General features: G+C 41.9%; 1 protein-coding gene across 3 annotated transcripts in view; it reads left to right on the top strand.

Annotated features, from left to right (window-relative positions):
* MAP7D2 (MAP7 domain containing 2) overlaps positions 1–12,700 on the top strand; it is a 112,435-nt gene extending 99,735 nt beyond the window's left edge. For all 3 annotated transcript variants that reach the window (XM_042974968.1, XM_042974967.1, XM_042974966.1), the window contains 7 exons: positions 2,189–2,414; positions 3,183–3,287; positions 4,350–4,406; positions 4,841–4,919; positions 5,883–6,069; positions 8,470–8,742; positions 11,208–12,700. In XM_042974968.1, the coding sequence (XP_042830902.1) occupies positions 2,189–2,414; positions 3,183–3,287; positions 4,350–4,406; positions 4,841–4,919; positions 5,883–6,069; positions 8,470–8,719 (904 nt within the window). In that variant the 3' untranslated portion in view covers positions 8,720–8,742; positions 11,208–12,700. The remainder of the gene's footprint in view (positions 1–2,188; positions 2,415–3,182; positions 3,288–4,349; positions 4,407–4,840; positions 4,920–5,882; positions 6,070–8,469; positions 8,743–11,207) is intronic.
* Positions 12,701–16,077: the final 3,377 nt, after the last annotated feature.

The raw sequence follows: 16,077 nt of genomic DNA, 5'->3' as shown, positions 1-16,077 counted from the left end.
TCTGCAGCAGCATGACTGTGGAGAAATGACCAAATCCATGTTGTCTGTTTTTTTAAGCAGATAAAGAATACTCATCCTTGGAGAGGATATTGAGGGACTCGGTTTCACGCGGGAAGCTAGTTTTGACCTAATTTGGAGAAAGTAGAGTTTGGTTAATGGAGGGTATTCTGTCTGTAACAGGAGGGACAAGGTAGAGCTAATGGGCCTGTGGGGAGGAGGAATGTGTGTTGTGCATAATGATAGAGATTATGGAGACTTTGGAGCCAAGGGGATGTGTTACTTACTGTTTGTGTATGCATTGGGCACCTCTGAAGTCCTCATGGTGAAACAGAAGAAACAGAACGCTTTTCAGATACTGAAGCTAAAGATGAAGTAGCTTGTGCATTAATTCATAAACACTGTATCCTTTATGTATTAGTTCCTTGGGGACAATTAAAACCATCTCATCAGGTGAGGGTTAGGAACTAAAATAGTGTCCTGTTTAATCTTAGGATAAACTTTGTTATTGACATTTTGATAATCTTGTGTTAGACATACTTAGTCTTCCATTGAGGAATCTAAGAACTGGAGTTTCTTTCTGATTAGGCCCCATAATGCTCTTGGCCAGAGTTCCCTAGAATATTTGTTAATAATTTCCATTGTTCCAGCAGTGCTTTTAGGCATCACAGTCTTGGCAAATATAGAATATGTTACATACTATTATAGTCCTGGGCTAATGTCTCTAAGTATCTCTTTACCTTTTAAAATATTTCTTTGGTGGGGGCGGGGTGGGGGCGCCTGGGTGGCTCAGTCATTTAAGCATCCGACTCTTGATTTCAGCTCAGGTCATGATCTCACAGTTTGTGAGTTTGAGCCCTACATCAGACTTTGTGCTTACAGTGAAGAGCCTTCTTTGGATCCTCTGTCTCCCTCTCTCTGCCCCTCCCCAACTCATGCTCACTCTCTCTCTCAAAAATAAATAAACGTTAAAAAAATGTAAATATTTCTTTGGTGACATATAGGCTAATTGCCTCCACAGTTCCTGCAGGATATCCTTTTTAAGTCCTGACTTTTTATAAAAATGTAACAATACCCCAGTAAGTTAGTGACCCCTGCTTTTGTATAAAGGTGATGTCTGAAAAGTATACAGATTTATAGATATGCTTACAAGGGCATGCATTTGAGAATCTTCTTAGGGCCAGGTATTGTGCCAAGTGCTTCCCTTACATTATATCATTTAGTTCTCACAATGATGTCATGGACCCAGTAGTATAGCTATTCCTGTTTTATTTTTTTTTAACGGGCATCAGAAATGTTGAGTGACTTTCCAAGGAAGGGGTACACAGTGAGTGGTACAATCAGGTACAGTCTTGATCTTGCCCATATGTCACATTGTCATTCAGTAACACACTGCAAGATGAGTATGATTACTCGCATTTTTTCATAGATGAGGAAAGCGACACACTTGTGACTAGGAAGAATGTTAGAAATGTAAAAACAACTGCTTAGACTTCATAGGGTTTTCCCTCACTGCTTGGAGCTCTTTAGCATTATATCATCAACTGTTCGTCTGTGGATGAAAAATGTCTAAATGTCATTTAATTTTCATATAGCAACGAATAAAAGCTAAAATATTTTTAAATATTGGTAATACAAATGAGAAATAGATGTTTGAATTTCTATATTAAATATAAGAGTTCTGTTGAATACTTTCTTCTACTTGCCGCTTCAGAACTAACACAGCAGTTAGAACCCAAAGTAAACTTATTGAGCACATAGTCACTGCTCTTTAAGTTGCCAACTGGCACAGTTGTAGCCATTGAGACATTTCTAGTTTTTTTCAGCTTCAATTAGGTTTAAATATTTCACTTAGTTTTTCAAAGAATTGTCATTAAGTAAGAATGGTGGGACTGTGGTCATTTGTAGATTGACTAGGGAGCATTTATGTCTTCATTATGGTGTGTTCTCAAATCAGTACATCATTACTCTTTGTATAACAGAATTTAAAGTCAACCTTGGTTAATTTTTTTTATAACGTATAGACTGAAGTTGCTTTCCGGGAAGGATGAGTCAATTTCTTGAGTGGATGCTAATTCAAGTTCACACGTCTGTGTGCCGTGTGTTATGCTCTCCTGTTGGCACACAGTTCTTTGGCAGTTTGCCTTTTGAGCATGTCATCATCTTCTAACAACAGTTATGTTCTCAAAAGGCTGGAGAGAGAGGAATTGAAAAGAAAGGCAGAGGAGGAAAGGCTTCGCCTAGAAGAGGAAGCCCGTAAGCAGGAGGAGGAAAAGAAACGGCAGGAAGAGGAAGAAAAAAGAAAGGCAGAAGAGGAGGCTAAGAGGAAGGCCAAGGAGGAGCTGTTGTTAAAAGAAGAGCAAGAAAAGGAAAAACAAGAAAAAGAAAAGCAAGAAAAAGCCATGATTGAAAAGCAGGTATAGTATAAGTCTTCATATGGACTCTCCTCAAGAGCTTTAGTTAATATTAGGTAAAATTAGTTAAATTTGAATGATTCATAATGTTTGCTTGAAGTTTTCTCTTAAACTAACTGGGATGGTTATTAAGTATGAGTTACTTTGGGCAATAAAAGTGAAGTTTGTAATGTTTGCTGTATGTCAGTTCACATTCCCCAGAAGGAAGATCCTGGGATGAGAATTTGGGTGCCAGGAGTTTATTTGGGAGAAGATCCCAGGAAGCTGGTAGGAGAGTGAGAGGAAAGCCAGTATAAGTGCACTGATGAGTGGCTTACTGTGGACCACTGGGAGCTAATGCCTTTGGGACTCTCCCAGAGACTGTGGAATATGCCTTAGAATTGTCTCTCTGAGGGGTGAGGAAACTGGATTGTTTATCTGCCAACTTCTATCTCTCATGGTTGAAGGTCACTCCTTGGATAATTAACTTTCTGAAACACCTAACCATGTGCACATGGCCAGAGACTACCCTCAGACACAGAAAGACCTTGGCAGGCAGTATGGAAACTGTCTGCAGGTAATTTACATGATGGACCCAGAGTATATGAGTGAGGCCCAGCCGTGTCTACTACATCATAGAGCAGGCTGTGTAAATCCACACTGAATATTGGAACAGCATCTACTTTGAGGTAGCTGATAAGGTAGAAGAACACGTGCATATCCCAGGGAATCCCACTACAGTGTTTTCTCAGCTTAGTAAAGTTTATGCCTTGGTTTCCCTATTTCTATCAGAAGGAAGCAGCAGAAGCAAAGGCCAAGGAGGCAGCTAAACAGATGCGTCTAGAAAGAGAACAGATCATGCTGCAGATTGAGCAGGAGCGCCTGGAGAGGAAGAAGGTAAGGGCTCAGGATCAGGAGGAGTTAGGGTGAGGCAGGAACAGGAAATCAATCCAGTTCTGTTCTGCAGTTGTTCGGTAGAGTGATCTTAGAATTGTCTAATTAGGTCAAATTTGTTGATAGTGCTGTTCACATCTTCTGTATCTTTGTTGGTTTTCTGTCATCTTGTTCTCTTAGTAACTGAGAGAAGAGTGTTAAAAGTTCTCTCTGTGATTATGTATTTATCCATTTCTCCTTCCAGTTCTATCAACTTTTGTTTTAAACGTTTTTGAAGCTCTACTGTTAGGTGAATACATATTTCAGATTATTAAATTCTCCTGTTAAATTGACCCTTTTATCATTAGTATATCTCTATCTCCATTAATAATTGTATTAAAGTCCACTTTGTCAGACTTTTTTTTTCCACTTTGTCAGCCTTTTTATGTTCACTGTCTGCATCGTAAATATTTGTCCATCCTTTTACTTTGAACCTATGTGTTTCCTTACAAATATGTCTCTTGTAAACAGCATAAAGTTAGGACTTGTTATTTGAATCCAGTGTGATGGCCTTTGGCTTTTCATTGGGGTGCTTTTGTCCATTTACATTTAATGTAATTAGGGATAAAGTTGGGTTTAAGGAGGCTGATTATAAATAAAGCTCCATTCCCGTGGTGTCCTAGATCCAGCCTAAGCTTTGTACTGAATTAGGTCTGGGAGCTAGGAGATCAATCTCTGGCATCCCTTCATGACCTGCACCTCACCCTCACTTTCTCTAGGGTGGTCCTCTAGAATGGCAGGTAGTGATCTGTTGTTTTTAGGTAACCTAAGGAGAGGAAGGAAAAAGGTGGGATATAAACTGAATGTCGATTCCAAATACTAGTTCACTTTTCAAGCATTTGACCTTGTCCATAGGGCAGAGGTGTGTATCTGCAAAACCAATGGAAACCTTTCTGTACTCATTATCCTCTTCTGACATTTCTCTCTTACGAGTTTTCTGAGATATGTAAAATCACATATAGACCCAGCTGCTTTTATGTTCATTTGGTATTATAGTCCTCTTACCTGGTCCTTTTTGGTTTCCAGAGAATAGATGAAATCATGAAGAGAACAAGGAAGAGTGATGTGTCTCCAGAAGTGAAGGTAGGTGTTCAGAGTGCCATTTTGATAGTTTATGGACTGAGGAGAATGGCACAGTATGTTCAGTGGAATTGTAGGTCTTGGAAAGGAACAGCCAGAAAAAACGAACTCTTCCTGCTTTGTTCCTGGCTAGATTAAGGAGGCTACAGGTACTTGGATGGAAAGAGGAGTCTAAGAGAGGAGTTTCAGAGACAGGGTGGTAATAAAAAATTTGAGGAGTTGGGTTGTGGATGCAGAGAGAGGCACAGTAGTCCATGAATAAAAAAGAAAATGGTGACATATTGATAAGGGAAATACAGTTAACTTGTAATAAGCCCAGAAGATTCAAAGAATTAGCATGGAATAGGCAAATGGTTCAGCACAGTTCTGAATATCCTTTGATGCTTTTCAAAAGTGCTTGTCTTTGTATGTAAAGTCATCCTTCCCTCTGTTTTTAGAAAGAAGACCCAAAAGTAGAGCTTCAGTTGCCTGTGTGTGTGGAAAATAAGACAAAACCAGTTGTCCCGAACAAAATAGGTGAGTGTGAGGGCTGGTTCTTGGGTTCTTCCTTTCAGCAGGTGAGGGCTCAAAGCACTTCCTGCGGGGATGAACACCCATGGGTCTTAAGAACATTATTCCTGTAAGGGCACTGTGTAGTTTTCCTCCTGGGGGAGTCTCCATCTCCAGTACAGGTCTGTCAGGTCCATTCAGAAAGCTCTGGGGTCTTCGGTTACTTTAATAGTCCCAGCACAGGAAGCCGGCCACCTGGAGTCCCATGCTAGTTTCCAGGGAGGTTAACAGCTGATCAGGTTCTATTCAGAACCGATTCTGCTATTCTACAGTGGTTTCTCCTGTCTTCCACACAGGAGAGCTGGACAGTCCAGCTCTTCTCTCTCATGTATACTTAAAACTCATTAGATGTGAGGGGCACCTGAGTGGCTCAGTTGGTTGACTGTCCCAACTCTTGATTCAGGCTTAAGTCATGATCCCAGGGTCATGGGATCAAGCCCCACATCAGACTCTTCACTGAGTGTGAAGCCTGCTTGGGATTCTCATTCATGCTCTCTCTCTTTCTGCGCTCTTCCTCCCTCTCCCTCCCTCCATCTCTCCCTCTCTCTCTCTCTCTCTCTCTCAAAGAAAACCCCTCCTTAGATGTGAATATATCATGGCAGCCAAAGTCAGAAAGGCATGTCCATCTCAGAGGTACTCTACATCTCTCCTTTGCCTTGGGGCCCAAGAAAATGCTACACAGAGCCTGGGGACCTGCACAGTATATGACACCAAGCCTCCTGGGTGGGTCATGAGCCCTGCACAGACACTGATGATGTCATTTGTCTTCTTTTCTCTCTGAAGCTGATGACATCGGGTTCTTTTTGCAAAAGGATGTTGGACTGTTGGTAAAGCAGAGGATTAAATTAATTGTCTCAATATATATTTCCCCTGCTATTTCATTGTTCTGGTATTTTATGATTAACAGAATGACTTTGTGTTCTCAATCAGAAATAAATGGGTTGAACACCTGCCAGGAAGTTAATGGTGTGGGGCGTACTGCCCCAGAAACTTTTCCTCGAGACGTTTTCTCTAATGGGCTTAAACCAGTTGGGGGACTTGTTCATCTAGACACCCTTGATGGGAAATCAAACAGCCTGGATGACTCAACTGAAGAAGTTCAGTCTATGGATGTGAGGTAAGCTGGTTTATTTTGCATGTGAGCCTCATCTCTTCTCCAAACACCTCCGCTGCCTCTTTGTTGATTTTTTTCATCTTTTACATACCTAAATCAACTAAAGGAGGTTCAATTGCCATTCACAAAAGCTATCAGTGGTATATTAGTGTGTTGGGTCAGGTTCTTTAGAAGTAGAGCCTGAGACAGGTATTCTAAGGCATGGGATTTATCGGGAAAGAGTTCTCACAAGCAAGTGGAGGGTGGGAAGGAGTATGAAGCAGGGGAAGTCACTAAGCAAGGATTCTGTTTTAGCTGGTCCTATGGGAGCTCTGGAGGATGAATTTCCACTAGAGGGTGGTCTGATTAAGGGAGGCAGCCTTCGTGCCACTCTACCCATCAGCCATTGAGTGTGGTCACCCAAGGTAGGGATGCAGTTGTAACTTCTGTGGGCGTAGGACTCCTGTCAGCCAAAGGCAGTTGTCCAGAGAAAGGGTGGCAACTATGAGCTATTAGCAGCCAGCTCTCTGTGCAGCTGGGAGACGGATGCGCCTACACATCAGTGGGGTCTGAGTGGGGCACCAACAGGACTCACTGTGTCCAGTGTCTTATGTTTAAGTAGTCTTGTCATTGGAGACTTGATAAAAGATCTAATCTGATTCCAGATACTAAAATCTTAATTCACCTGGCAAATTAATCTCAGACAAAAGGCAAATTCAGTTAGCATGTGGTTGAGACAGAGACACTGAAACAGAGAGCCTTGGGCAGGGCAATTGGAGTGGGGGCAGCTATCTGAGCCAGGAGGCAGTGACAGTGTTTTACAAAAGTTCTGCCAGAGCTCCAGGTGGCCAGAGGTTAACCTTTTCTCCTTGGCTGTGAATTCTCAGCTTTCTCTTTGGGGGTGGGGTCTGGGGAGGAGGGTCTTTCCTAGGGCACAGTGATTGTAAATGTCCTAGCTTGTGCACCCTGGCCTTAAGCCAGATATGTACAAACCCAGGGTCCAGCACCCCATCACCAGTAGAGCAAATTCTATGGAGACAACCCTTGCCTCCATTGCTGTCCATCTGCTTAGGCCCTAGGGTGAAACAGCAGAGGCATCTTAAACATTAACACAGCATCTCTCCCCCTCCCCGTGTTGAACCTACCTCTACTTATTCCTTATGTCTCTGGGTGTGGGGAAGACGATAAGACACAGCATCAGCCAGGGTTCAAGAAAGTGAAGGGGCTCAGTGTGTACTCTGAGTTCTCCTGTGGCCACCTCTGCATTTAAAGAAAGGTGACTCTTGGAGGTTGCACCCAAGCTTGTAGCATTTTCTCCTCCTCACGATCTGACCAGCTGTTGAAGGCCAGGGAATGGAGGTGAGGCAAGGTGGAGATAGGGTGGGTGCTTCTGCTGATGGGGCAGTTTGTCCAGGCTCCAGCCACCACAAGTGGTGTTAGGTCTTCTACTGCCTTGTAACTAGGTTGAGTATGAGGGAAATGGATTTTCTCAGTTTCTTCAGTTCACCTGGTTTTTGTAGATTCTTCTCTCAGATCTTATCAAGGAAGAAAAGAACAGACAAACTTGGCAGCAACCTTACTCTGGCTATTAAGAAAGACCCCCAGGGTCAGGACCTCACATCCCAGCCCACCTCATCTGAGCTAGGCCTGTGGTTGACCCAGCTATGAAACTCCTTCTTCCATCTCTAGGTTGAAGAGAGAGAGAGAGCCATACCCACTGGGCAGGAGCTAGATAAGTCAGGGTAGAGTGGGGCCTCACTTTAGAGAGGGAGCATGGGAGAGATTTGCTCTGCAGGTGACTGGGTGCATGGTGGGGTCCTTCTTAACAATGGCCCCCACCTAAACTGAACATTTACTGCAGGCTGCACAGACTTCCTCAGTATGATCACGTCATGCTCACAGGAACCCCGATAGGGAGAAATGATTGTTCATCTCGTTGTACAGCAGTGGAAACTGCGGCTGGCAGGGAGAAAAAACAGCTTGTCCAAGGTAGCACTGCTAAAGAGAAACAGCACCAGGAACCCTGGTGCTGATTAGGGCCCTTCCTCAGCTCTGTTTTAACTTCTAACATTTGCTTTCTGTTTGGGTTTCCCATTTTGAAGGTTTTGGAAGTGGTTGGCTTCTCTGCAGTAGAGTGCTGGTACCTGTGGTTTTTATTTTCTTTCTTCCTGTGGGCAGTGTGAGCTTGGCCTTCACAGCCCTGCCCAGTCCACTTCCCTTGTTTTCCCTTGGGAGGGGGGCTTCTATCTCTCAATGTCTCAGATTTGAACTAACTTGTGTTTTTTATAGTGTGTTTCACACCAGCTTTGTCTCTAAATCCATCTTCTCTCGAAAAGTAGTGTAACAGAATATTGTAAATAGAATTAATTTTCATATTTTTCTCTGCCTCCCTCCTTCACTGTCCCTCCCTTCCCCCCATCCCAGTCCTGTTTCAAAGGAAGAGCTTATCTCCATCCCAGAATTTTCACCAGTAAGTGAAATGATTCCTGGGGTGTCTCTGGACCAAAATGGAACTGGTAATGCCCGAGCACTTCAAGATCTCCTAGATTTCACTGGCCCGCCCATGTACCCCAAGCGATCCAGTGAAAATCTCAGCCTGGATGACTGTAACAAAAACTTGATTGAAGGATTTAACAGTCCTGGCCAAGAAAATACTCTGAACACCTTCTGTTGACAAATACATCTCTTTAATGAAAGGTACAGTCCAGTCCTTTGGTTATAGTGTAAATTTATACCTCTCCAACTGGGGTTTGTAAAGATGGGATAAACATCACTCAGTGTCCTGAATGGTCAGTTTTATTTGAAAAATACACATGTGAATATGAATAGAGGTATCACTCATTTTTCAAAACTTAACATTATGCCAAATGTAGTTTATGAAAGACCTGCATTACTACCTGTTTGCATTAACTGAAAGTAGTGCAAAGAGACTTTTCACTTTTACCAAAAAAAAGGCAAAATGCAACAACAGCCTTCAGTGTTTGTCTTGGAGTGAGCTGTTTGAGAGGCAGCATGCACCCTGCACAGGGACAGTGGCTCCGTCAAACTCCTTCCTGAGAGCTGCACTCAGCATTCAGCCGCCATAGCTTTGCACTGTGTCTGCGAGCATCTGTGCTTTCTCTCATATTATTTTACACATCCATTAGCAAGATATATTCTAAGGTAAAAGAAAAGCCTAAGAGGTTATTTTGGGGGTCTGGGAACACTCAAAAATTTTTCCATATGAGTTGATAGTAGTTAATTGCTTCTTCACCTTGCGGCATTTCTGCTTACAAAAGGTTTCATAGGAACATTCTTTCAGATGGGAGGAAACCTGTATATGGTATATACTGCAGCGCACACAATAATTGAGATGGATTTCAAGTGAATCCTTTGTATGAGAGCCTTCAGTGCCACACCCCACCATGCCCACCCTGCTGTTGGGGGTGTGTGGATGGGTGTGTGGTGTGTGTGTTGAGAAGCACTGCTACAAGCTTGACCAACCATCTATCTGGAGTAGCACCATTTTTAGAGGCAAAGACAATACTGTAATAGTGGTACAAGGTGGTATTAATAAAGTGAATTTCTCCCCTAGTTTTACTCGATGACATTCCACATTCTATCTGCAGTCATTCATATATAATGATGAGCATTGGGTCAAATGATTTGCTGTTCTCTTGACCCATTCTGGAATCTTTGCAAGCAAACATCTATTCTTGGATCACACTGAGGGAGTGGGGAGATGGAGAGCTGAAGTTTATGTCCTGAAGCTTTTGTTCCCCACCTTTGGCCTTTTTTCTTGTCAAAGTGGGTTATAAACACTCTGCGTTTGTGTGATTTAGTTATACACACCTTACATTGGATTTACTTCAGTTTGGGGCTTGTTTTTTAATTAACGAAAACATAATTAGAATCTATCATCAAATCCTTTCGTAAGTTAATTCCAGTTGTCCTCCCACTTTAGACTCTGAAAACATTTTTATATTCTCAGCATTCTCTCACTTCGTTTCTTATGAGGCTCCACTCCTATAACACAGCTTCGATGCCTGATATGATTTAGTCCAATCTTTCTCTTTCTCAAATGAGGAAACACAGGCTGACTGGCTGGCCCAAGAGCACACGACTGTTGATCGTGGGGTTGTGAGATCAAGCCCCACGTTGTGCATAGAGCCTATTTTAAAATAGTAAAGTCTATTTTGGGGCACCTGGGTGGCTCAGTTGGAGGAGCATGTGACTCCCGATCTTGGGGTCATGAGTTCAAGCCCTACAGTGGGTGCAGAGATTACTTAAATAAATAAAATCAAATGAGGAAACAGGTTGGGGAGGGCACATGGCCAAAGGTCACTGTATTTTGCATACATCTTCCTGTGCTCAGCTATCAGCTGTAGATAGTGCATCTTAAGAGTTCACTTCTCTTGTTCTTAGGAAAGCACTTGTGGCCCTTTGACACATAAAAGGGAATGTATGACAGGTAACATTTAGAGTAAACTGTGTCAGTATTATGCTAAGTGAAATAGTCAGAAAAAGACAAATACCATATGATGTCACTCACATGTGGAATTTAAGAAACAAAACAAATGAGCAAAGAGGAGAAAAAGGGGCAAACCAAGAAACAGACTCTGAACTATAGGGAATAAACTGATGGTTACCAGAGGGGAAAGCAGGGGGCGGTGGAGATGAGGGAAATAGGGTATGGGGATTATGGAGTGCACCAGTTCTGATGGGCACCAAGTGATGTATGGAAGTATCGAGTCACTATATTGTACACCTGAAACTAATATAACACTGTATGTTAACTGAATTAAAAACTTAAAATCAAGGATAGGATACAAGTGAACATAAATAAGCATGTGTTTTGTTGTTTGTTTTGACTGCATTTGGCTTCTTAAAATAAGTTCTGCACTGAAATCTTAAAATGTGTTGGTTTTTGTTGTCACGGTGGCTAGGGGCAGCAATACCATTTGGAAAGCAGAGCTTGGGACATTAAGTATCCTGCAGAAAATTTGGCCACCTAATAGAATAGTCCCACCCAAAATGCTGAAGCTCTTCCATTGAAAGATACTGCTATATAATTATCAAGAAGGTAGAAAGTTCCAGACAGAGTGATCATTTTAGTGAGAAAGAATAGGTACAATGTGGTCTCTTCATTCATCTCATCTGGTTTTGTTTTTGGATTGACACAGGTGGTGTTTGGAGACCCCATGAAGCTGCTGGTAGTCAAATCCAAGCTGCTGGTCCTCTGAAGAAGCTTCTGTTGTCCTAAATCACTGGATTCCAAATTATTAGATGAAAATGTAACTGTATCCCTAGTTAGTATGTCAAACACTGGCCACTCTTGGTAGAAACCACTCTTGGTCGAAACCTTGAAACATTGGCCTTGTTGGGCTTTAGCGAAGTTTCATGTTACAGTTCTATTTATGAGCTTCAGCTGCTGATAAAGTGCTTCCTATACTACTTTATTATCATAGTGATCCTCTGAATAACCCAGGTGATTCTGTGTTGGAAATTCACCTTATAACCATTCTTATTCCCAAAGTTGGAGTACATAAACATTTAGATGTCTTTTCCTGTAAATATTCTAGACATTGACTCAAACTCTACTTAAACTTACACTGAACTTGGGCTGCTTATCTCCCTGTCTGTGTTTAGAAGAAATTCCAGAGGGTTTTCCCCCTTTTCTGTGGTTTATTTGTTGGAAGTTACTATCAAGCTGTTTCTTATTATTAAGCTTAGCCACCTGCAAAATGCGTTGCCCCATATTACTCCTTGGGGGGCTGACAGAATATTGTCTGGTTGATTAAGAAAACTATTAAGCAATGTGGAATGATTTCTGTTCACGTATGCATTTTATTATAGACTCGGGCACCTGAATCTAGCAAGGATCTTGTCATTGTTACCCCTTAAAATATCCAAGCCATCGAGTAGCTTTTGGACTGAAGGAAGCTTGAATGATTTGTGGGGCTCATGCACAGGTGGTTGGTTTTCATGTTGCTACTGTTTTTCTCTTGGATCTTGGGGCCCTTGTTTGTTTGCTCCTGTGTTTGCTCAACTCTAATGAAACCAGGCTCAAATGAAAATGATAGTGCTCTGGAACAAGGGGGCCCTGAACTGGACCCAACATGTCATTTTAACAGACTAACATAAAAATATCAGAACAAGGGACAATGACACTAGAATGTATACTTCATGTGTTTTATGCCATATAATGTGTTTTCTTAATTTTTTTTCTTGTGGTGAAATGTGACTTTCAGATTAAAATGACCTCCTTTGAAACTGTTTTTTGTTTGAAAACTTCTTTGAAACTCTTGTACAATAAAGAGTTTGGAAAAGATCCATAATTCTGACTGAGGTTTGCAACCAGGAGATAAAAAGAAGTCTCAATAATAATCTTGTTCATGTGCTTTTAAAACCAGCTACAGTTTAAGACTTTATCAGTTATGGAAACTGTGTATGTTTGTGTATGTGTATATATTAAATAAAATACATGCCTCCAATAATGCAGTGCCATTGATCTTGAATATCAGGGGAAATCCCTTTTATGACAAGCACACAGAAAATGATAGCATGGTCTGACTTTCAAAAAATGCCTCACCATCTTTCTTAGTTTTATTTTGCTAAATGTTTGTTTTGTTGTGATCTGTTGTGCCTCATAGCACCATTGTGACCATGGTGATGCCTCGTGTGCATGATGTGTTCATTGTGTTTAATGTGAAATACATTTTCATTGAAGAGTCTGATGGCTTGCTAGTGTTTTGTTTGTTTCTGTAGGCTCGATGAAGAAATGTGCTGAAACCAAATCAGATTTTCTGAAACCTATGTGGAGAAAACCCAAAAATCCTGCGTAGGTGTCCTTTCCCTGTCAAACTCATTAAAATATCTCTGTTGTCAGTTCCAAGCACAGCCAGCTGTAGAAATAAGCTTAAGTGATGAGCTGTCCCTAGGAAATGATGAACTTCGAAGTACAGTAAAGTTGATGTACTTTCATACCACTGATATGAGGGAATTCTAGCTAGCTAAGATGCGGCTAACTTAGTGTAACCTATGAAAACATTCCACATAGCAATATGGCATTTAAACAGAATTATATTGGGTATGGTGACCTTTATTTTCCAGTAAGCTAAAACCAGACCAGCCTTTTTTTTTTTTTTTTTTTTTTTTTTTTTTTGTATCTAATTCACGGCTTTTATACAGGCTGAGAGACAATACCAGCCAAGACCAGGAGCCAGAAAGGCATGTTGGAATGGGAATGTTGGAACCCTCATGGTAACTTTCTGGGCTGCTGTCTCTGAAGCCAGGGATCCAGTCAACACAGCCCTCCTCAGCTCTGCTGACAAAGCCTCTGTTCAGTGCACAGGAGTATCTGTCCTCTTTCCGTATGCTGGCCTATGACAGTGGCATTACAAGTAGCTTCCGTCTTCATGAGCTCTGGCCACAGGATCAGAGTGGTTGCCAGGCACTCCTAAGAGCAATTTTTTGTGAACATTCTGAATTTTTCTTCATATGTACAGCTTTTCTGTTAATCACATGCTTTGTAAACTAAATTTGGAAAGCCAGTGTAAGGAACTGTTTTGTTTCTAAACATGCATTGAGGCTCCGTTACTTTGGAGCACGACAGAGTGACCTCCATCTCCACTCTTGAGTATTGTTCAAGAAAGACAATTATGTAAGAAAATAGCATGAGAACTCTTAGCAATAGAAAAGAGGAGCCTTACAGATAGTCTTTGGGCGGGGAGGGGGCTGCAAAAAGAAACAAGTGAAAAACTCATTCTTAGAATACTTTCACAGGTGAGCCAACTATTAAAGAAAAATCAGTAATTTTCTTACACATTAACAATAAACGGGAAATTGACCCCCACAAGCCCCAGAAAGTTTGTAGAAATAAGCTAAATCTAAAACTTGATCAGGGGACATTACATGTAAATGGAAAGACATGTCATGTCCCTAGATGGGAAAATCTGTGTGTGCGAAGTAGACATAGTAGGTGGCCCTCACATTTGTGCAGTATTGTAAATCAAATCGAGTCCCAGTCAATGGAATTTCTGTTTTGCAACTTGTAAGCATAATTGTATAGTACATGTAACAGAGTGAACACAGAGCTAAGAAACTTACAAAATGAGCTTTTAAAAATGGAGAATTTCCCTGAACAAATAGCTAAATATATGATAAAACTTCCAGAACTAAAACAATGTAGTCTGATAAATAGAATTGGAATAGAAAATAGAGATCAGTGATATACCCAAGAGACTAAGAATGTAATGTATGATGGGATGGGGGTGGATTATTTCATCCTATACAGAGATAGCATGTGATTTAGTGTCTCCTGAGGGTCAACTGAATTTAGCATCTCTGATAGGATGTGAATAAGGGCCCATATAATGAGGAAATTATGAGCAGGGTCCAAGGTGTGGGTACCAATTTTGGTTCAAAGTTTAATTCAGTGGAAATTTTAGACACAAGGCTTGGTATGAGCCTCTAAAGATCTTGAATTGATACCCTCCCCTCACCTCAGGATTTGCCAGGATCTCAAGAGGTGAGAAGCAGTGGCCTCTACTTGCCATGGTTTACGCTTCTGCAGGAATGGACTTTAAGAGTCAACGTGGCCTCAGTTCCTGCTGTATGCGAGGTGGTCTTAAGACTTCTCCAGGCTATGAGGTAGGTAGGAGAGGGTTACTTCCTTGAGACACACAGCTGGAATTTGACAGATCTGGGGTTGACTCCAGGGCCTCAGGTTCGGTACCCTCACGGGAGCTGACAGGTTCTTCTGCCCCTGAGAGCAGCAGAAGTGTTTTTGTTGGAGCAGGTGCTTATAGCTGAGAAGGGCCAGAACCTCCATGGGGAATCCTAGTTCTGGGTGTGCTTTTATTAAAAAATGAACTGTCAACATATTGTTCACGTACTATAAAAATATCCCTCTTTTATACAACTCTGTCTTTGATTTGTTCACAAAGTTGTACAACCATCACCACTAATTTTCATTTGTGCTTTTGCAAGCGTTTCTTATCCATCCATTCACTCGAAGCAGGAGAGCTTGGCTGTATTATTAGTTCACGTCCTCATTGTACCTAGAAGCAAGAACATGGGATTTGAAAGTACTATTCCCTGAACCATTCACTTCCTCATATTCCTGTCCCAACAGGCCAAATTAGTGTGGTGTTTCTGTAACCTGATTTATGTGGGCTGTTTTGTGTTGTTTCACATTCTCTGTGCATAAATATTGGATCAAATGCCAAATACAGGCTCACTTATCAGATGCCCAGTATGGACCTTCTAGAGGTCGATGAGAAACATGGATTGGGTGAAATTTGAAAATCATGAACCTTTGTTGTTGTTGTTATGTGTTGTTTTTTGGAGAGAGAGCGCGTGAGCAGGGGAGAGGGGCAGAGGGAGAGAGAGAGCGAGAGAGAATCCCAAGCAGGTTCAGCATGGAGCCCCAACACAGAGCTCAATCCCACATTGCAGGGATCATGACCTGAGCCAAAATCAAGTCAGAAGCTCAACCAACTGAGCCACCCAGGTGCCCCCCAAATCATGAACCTTTTGTGCTCGCTTCGGCAGCACGTATACCAAATCATGAACCTTTGAAGATAGGCCTTTTAACAGTGGCCATCAAATCTAGTGGGTGTGGGGTGGTTCTACTTGCTCTTGTGTTTCCAGGACAGATGGCCCATTTTAGGGGAGAAATGATTTTCTTTTTGACCCTAAGATCCAGGTCAGGGTCCAAGACAGTGGGCACTCCTTGAATGGTGGAAAGAAATCACCCCTTCTACAGCCCAGAGTCTGAGGGGCACCTTGCAAAAGGCCGAGGAAGCTGGTAGGCTTCAGAAGATGTCACACCAAGAGAATTCACTCCCCACCCCTCCCTTCAGCTGTGCAGTTAATAGAAGGTTCTGTGAGGCAGTAAGGAAATGCCAAAGTTTAATCCTTCCAATAGGCTTCGAGGGATGGTTGATGTTAGGGAAAAGGTCTAAAGTGACCAGACTTCTGGAGTACCAAGATAGTATTAAGGCAGTCTTTCCCCATGTCCACTTATCTCAGGAAATGCAAAATTCGAGG

Source organism: Panthera tigris, chromosome X (genome assembly GCF_018350195.1).
Source record: "Panthera tigris isolate Pti1 chromosome X, P.tigris_Pti1_mat1.1, whole genome shotgun sequence".
NCBI lineage: Eukaryota > Metazoa > Chordata > Mammalia > Carnivora > Felidae > Panthera > Panthera tigris.
Note: the sequence above shows the minus strand (reverse complement) of the source record. Positions and strands in the feature narration are given on the sequence as shown.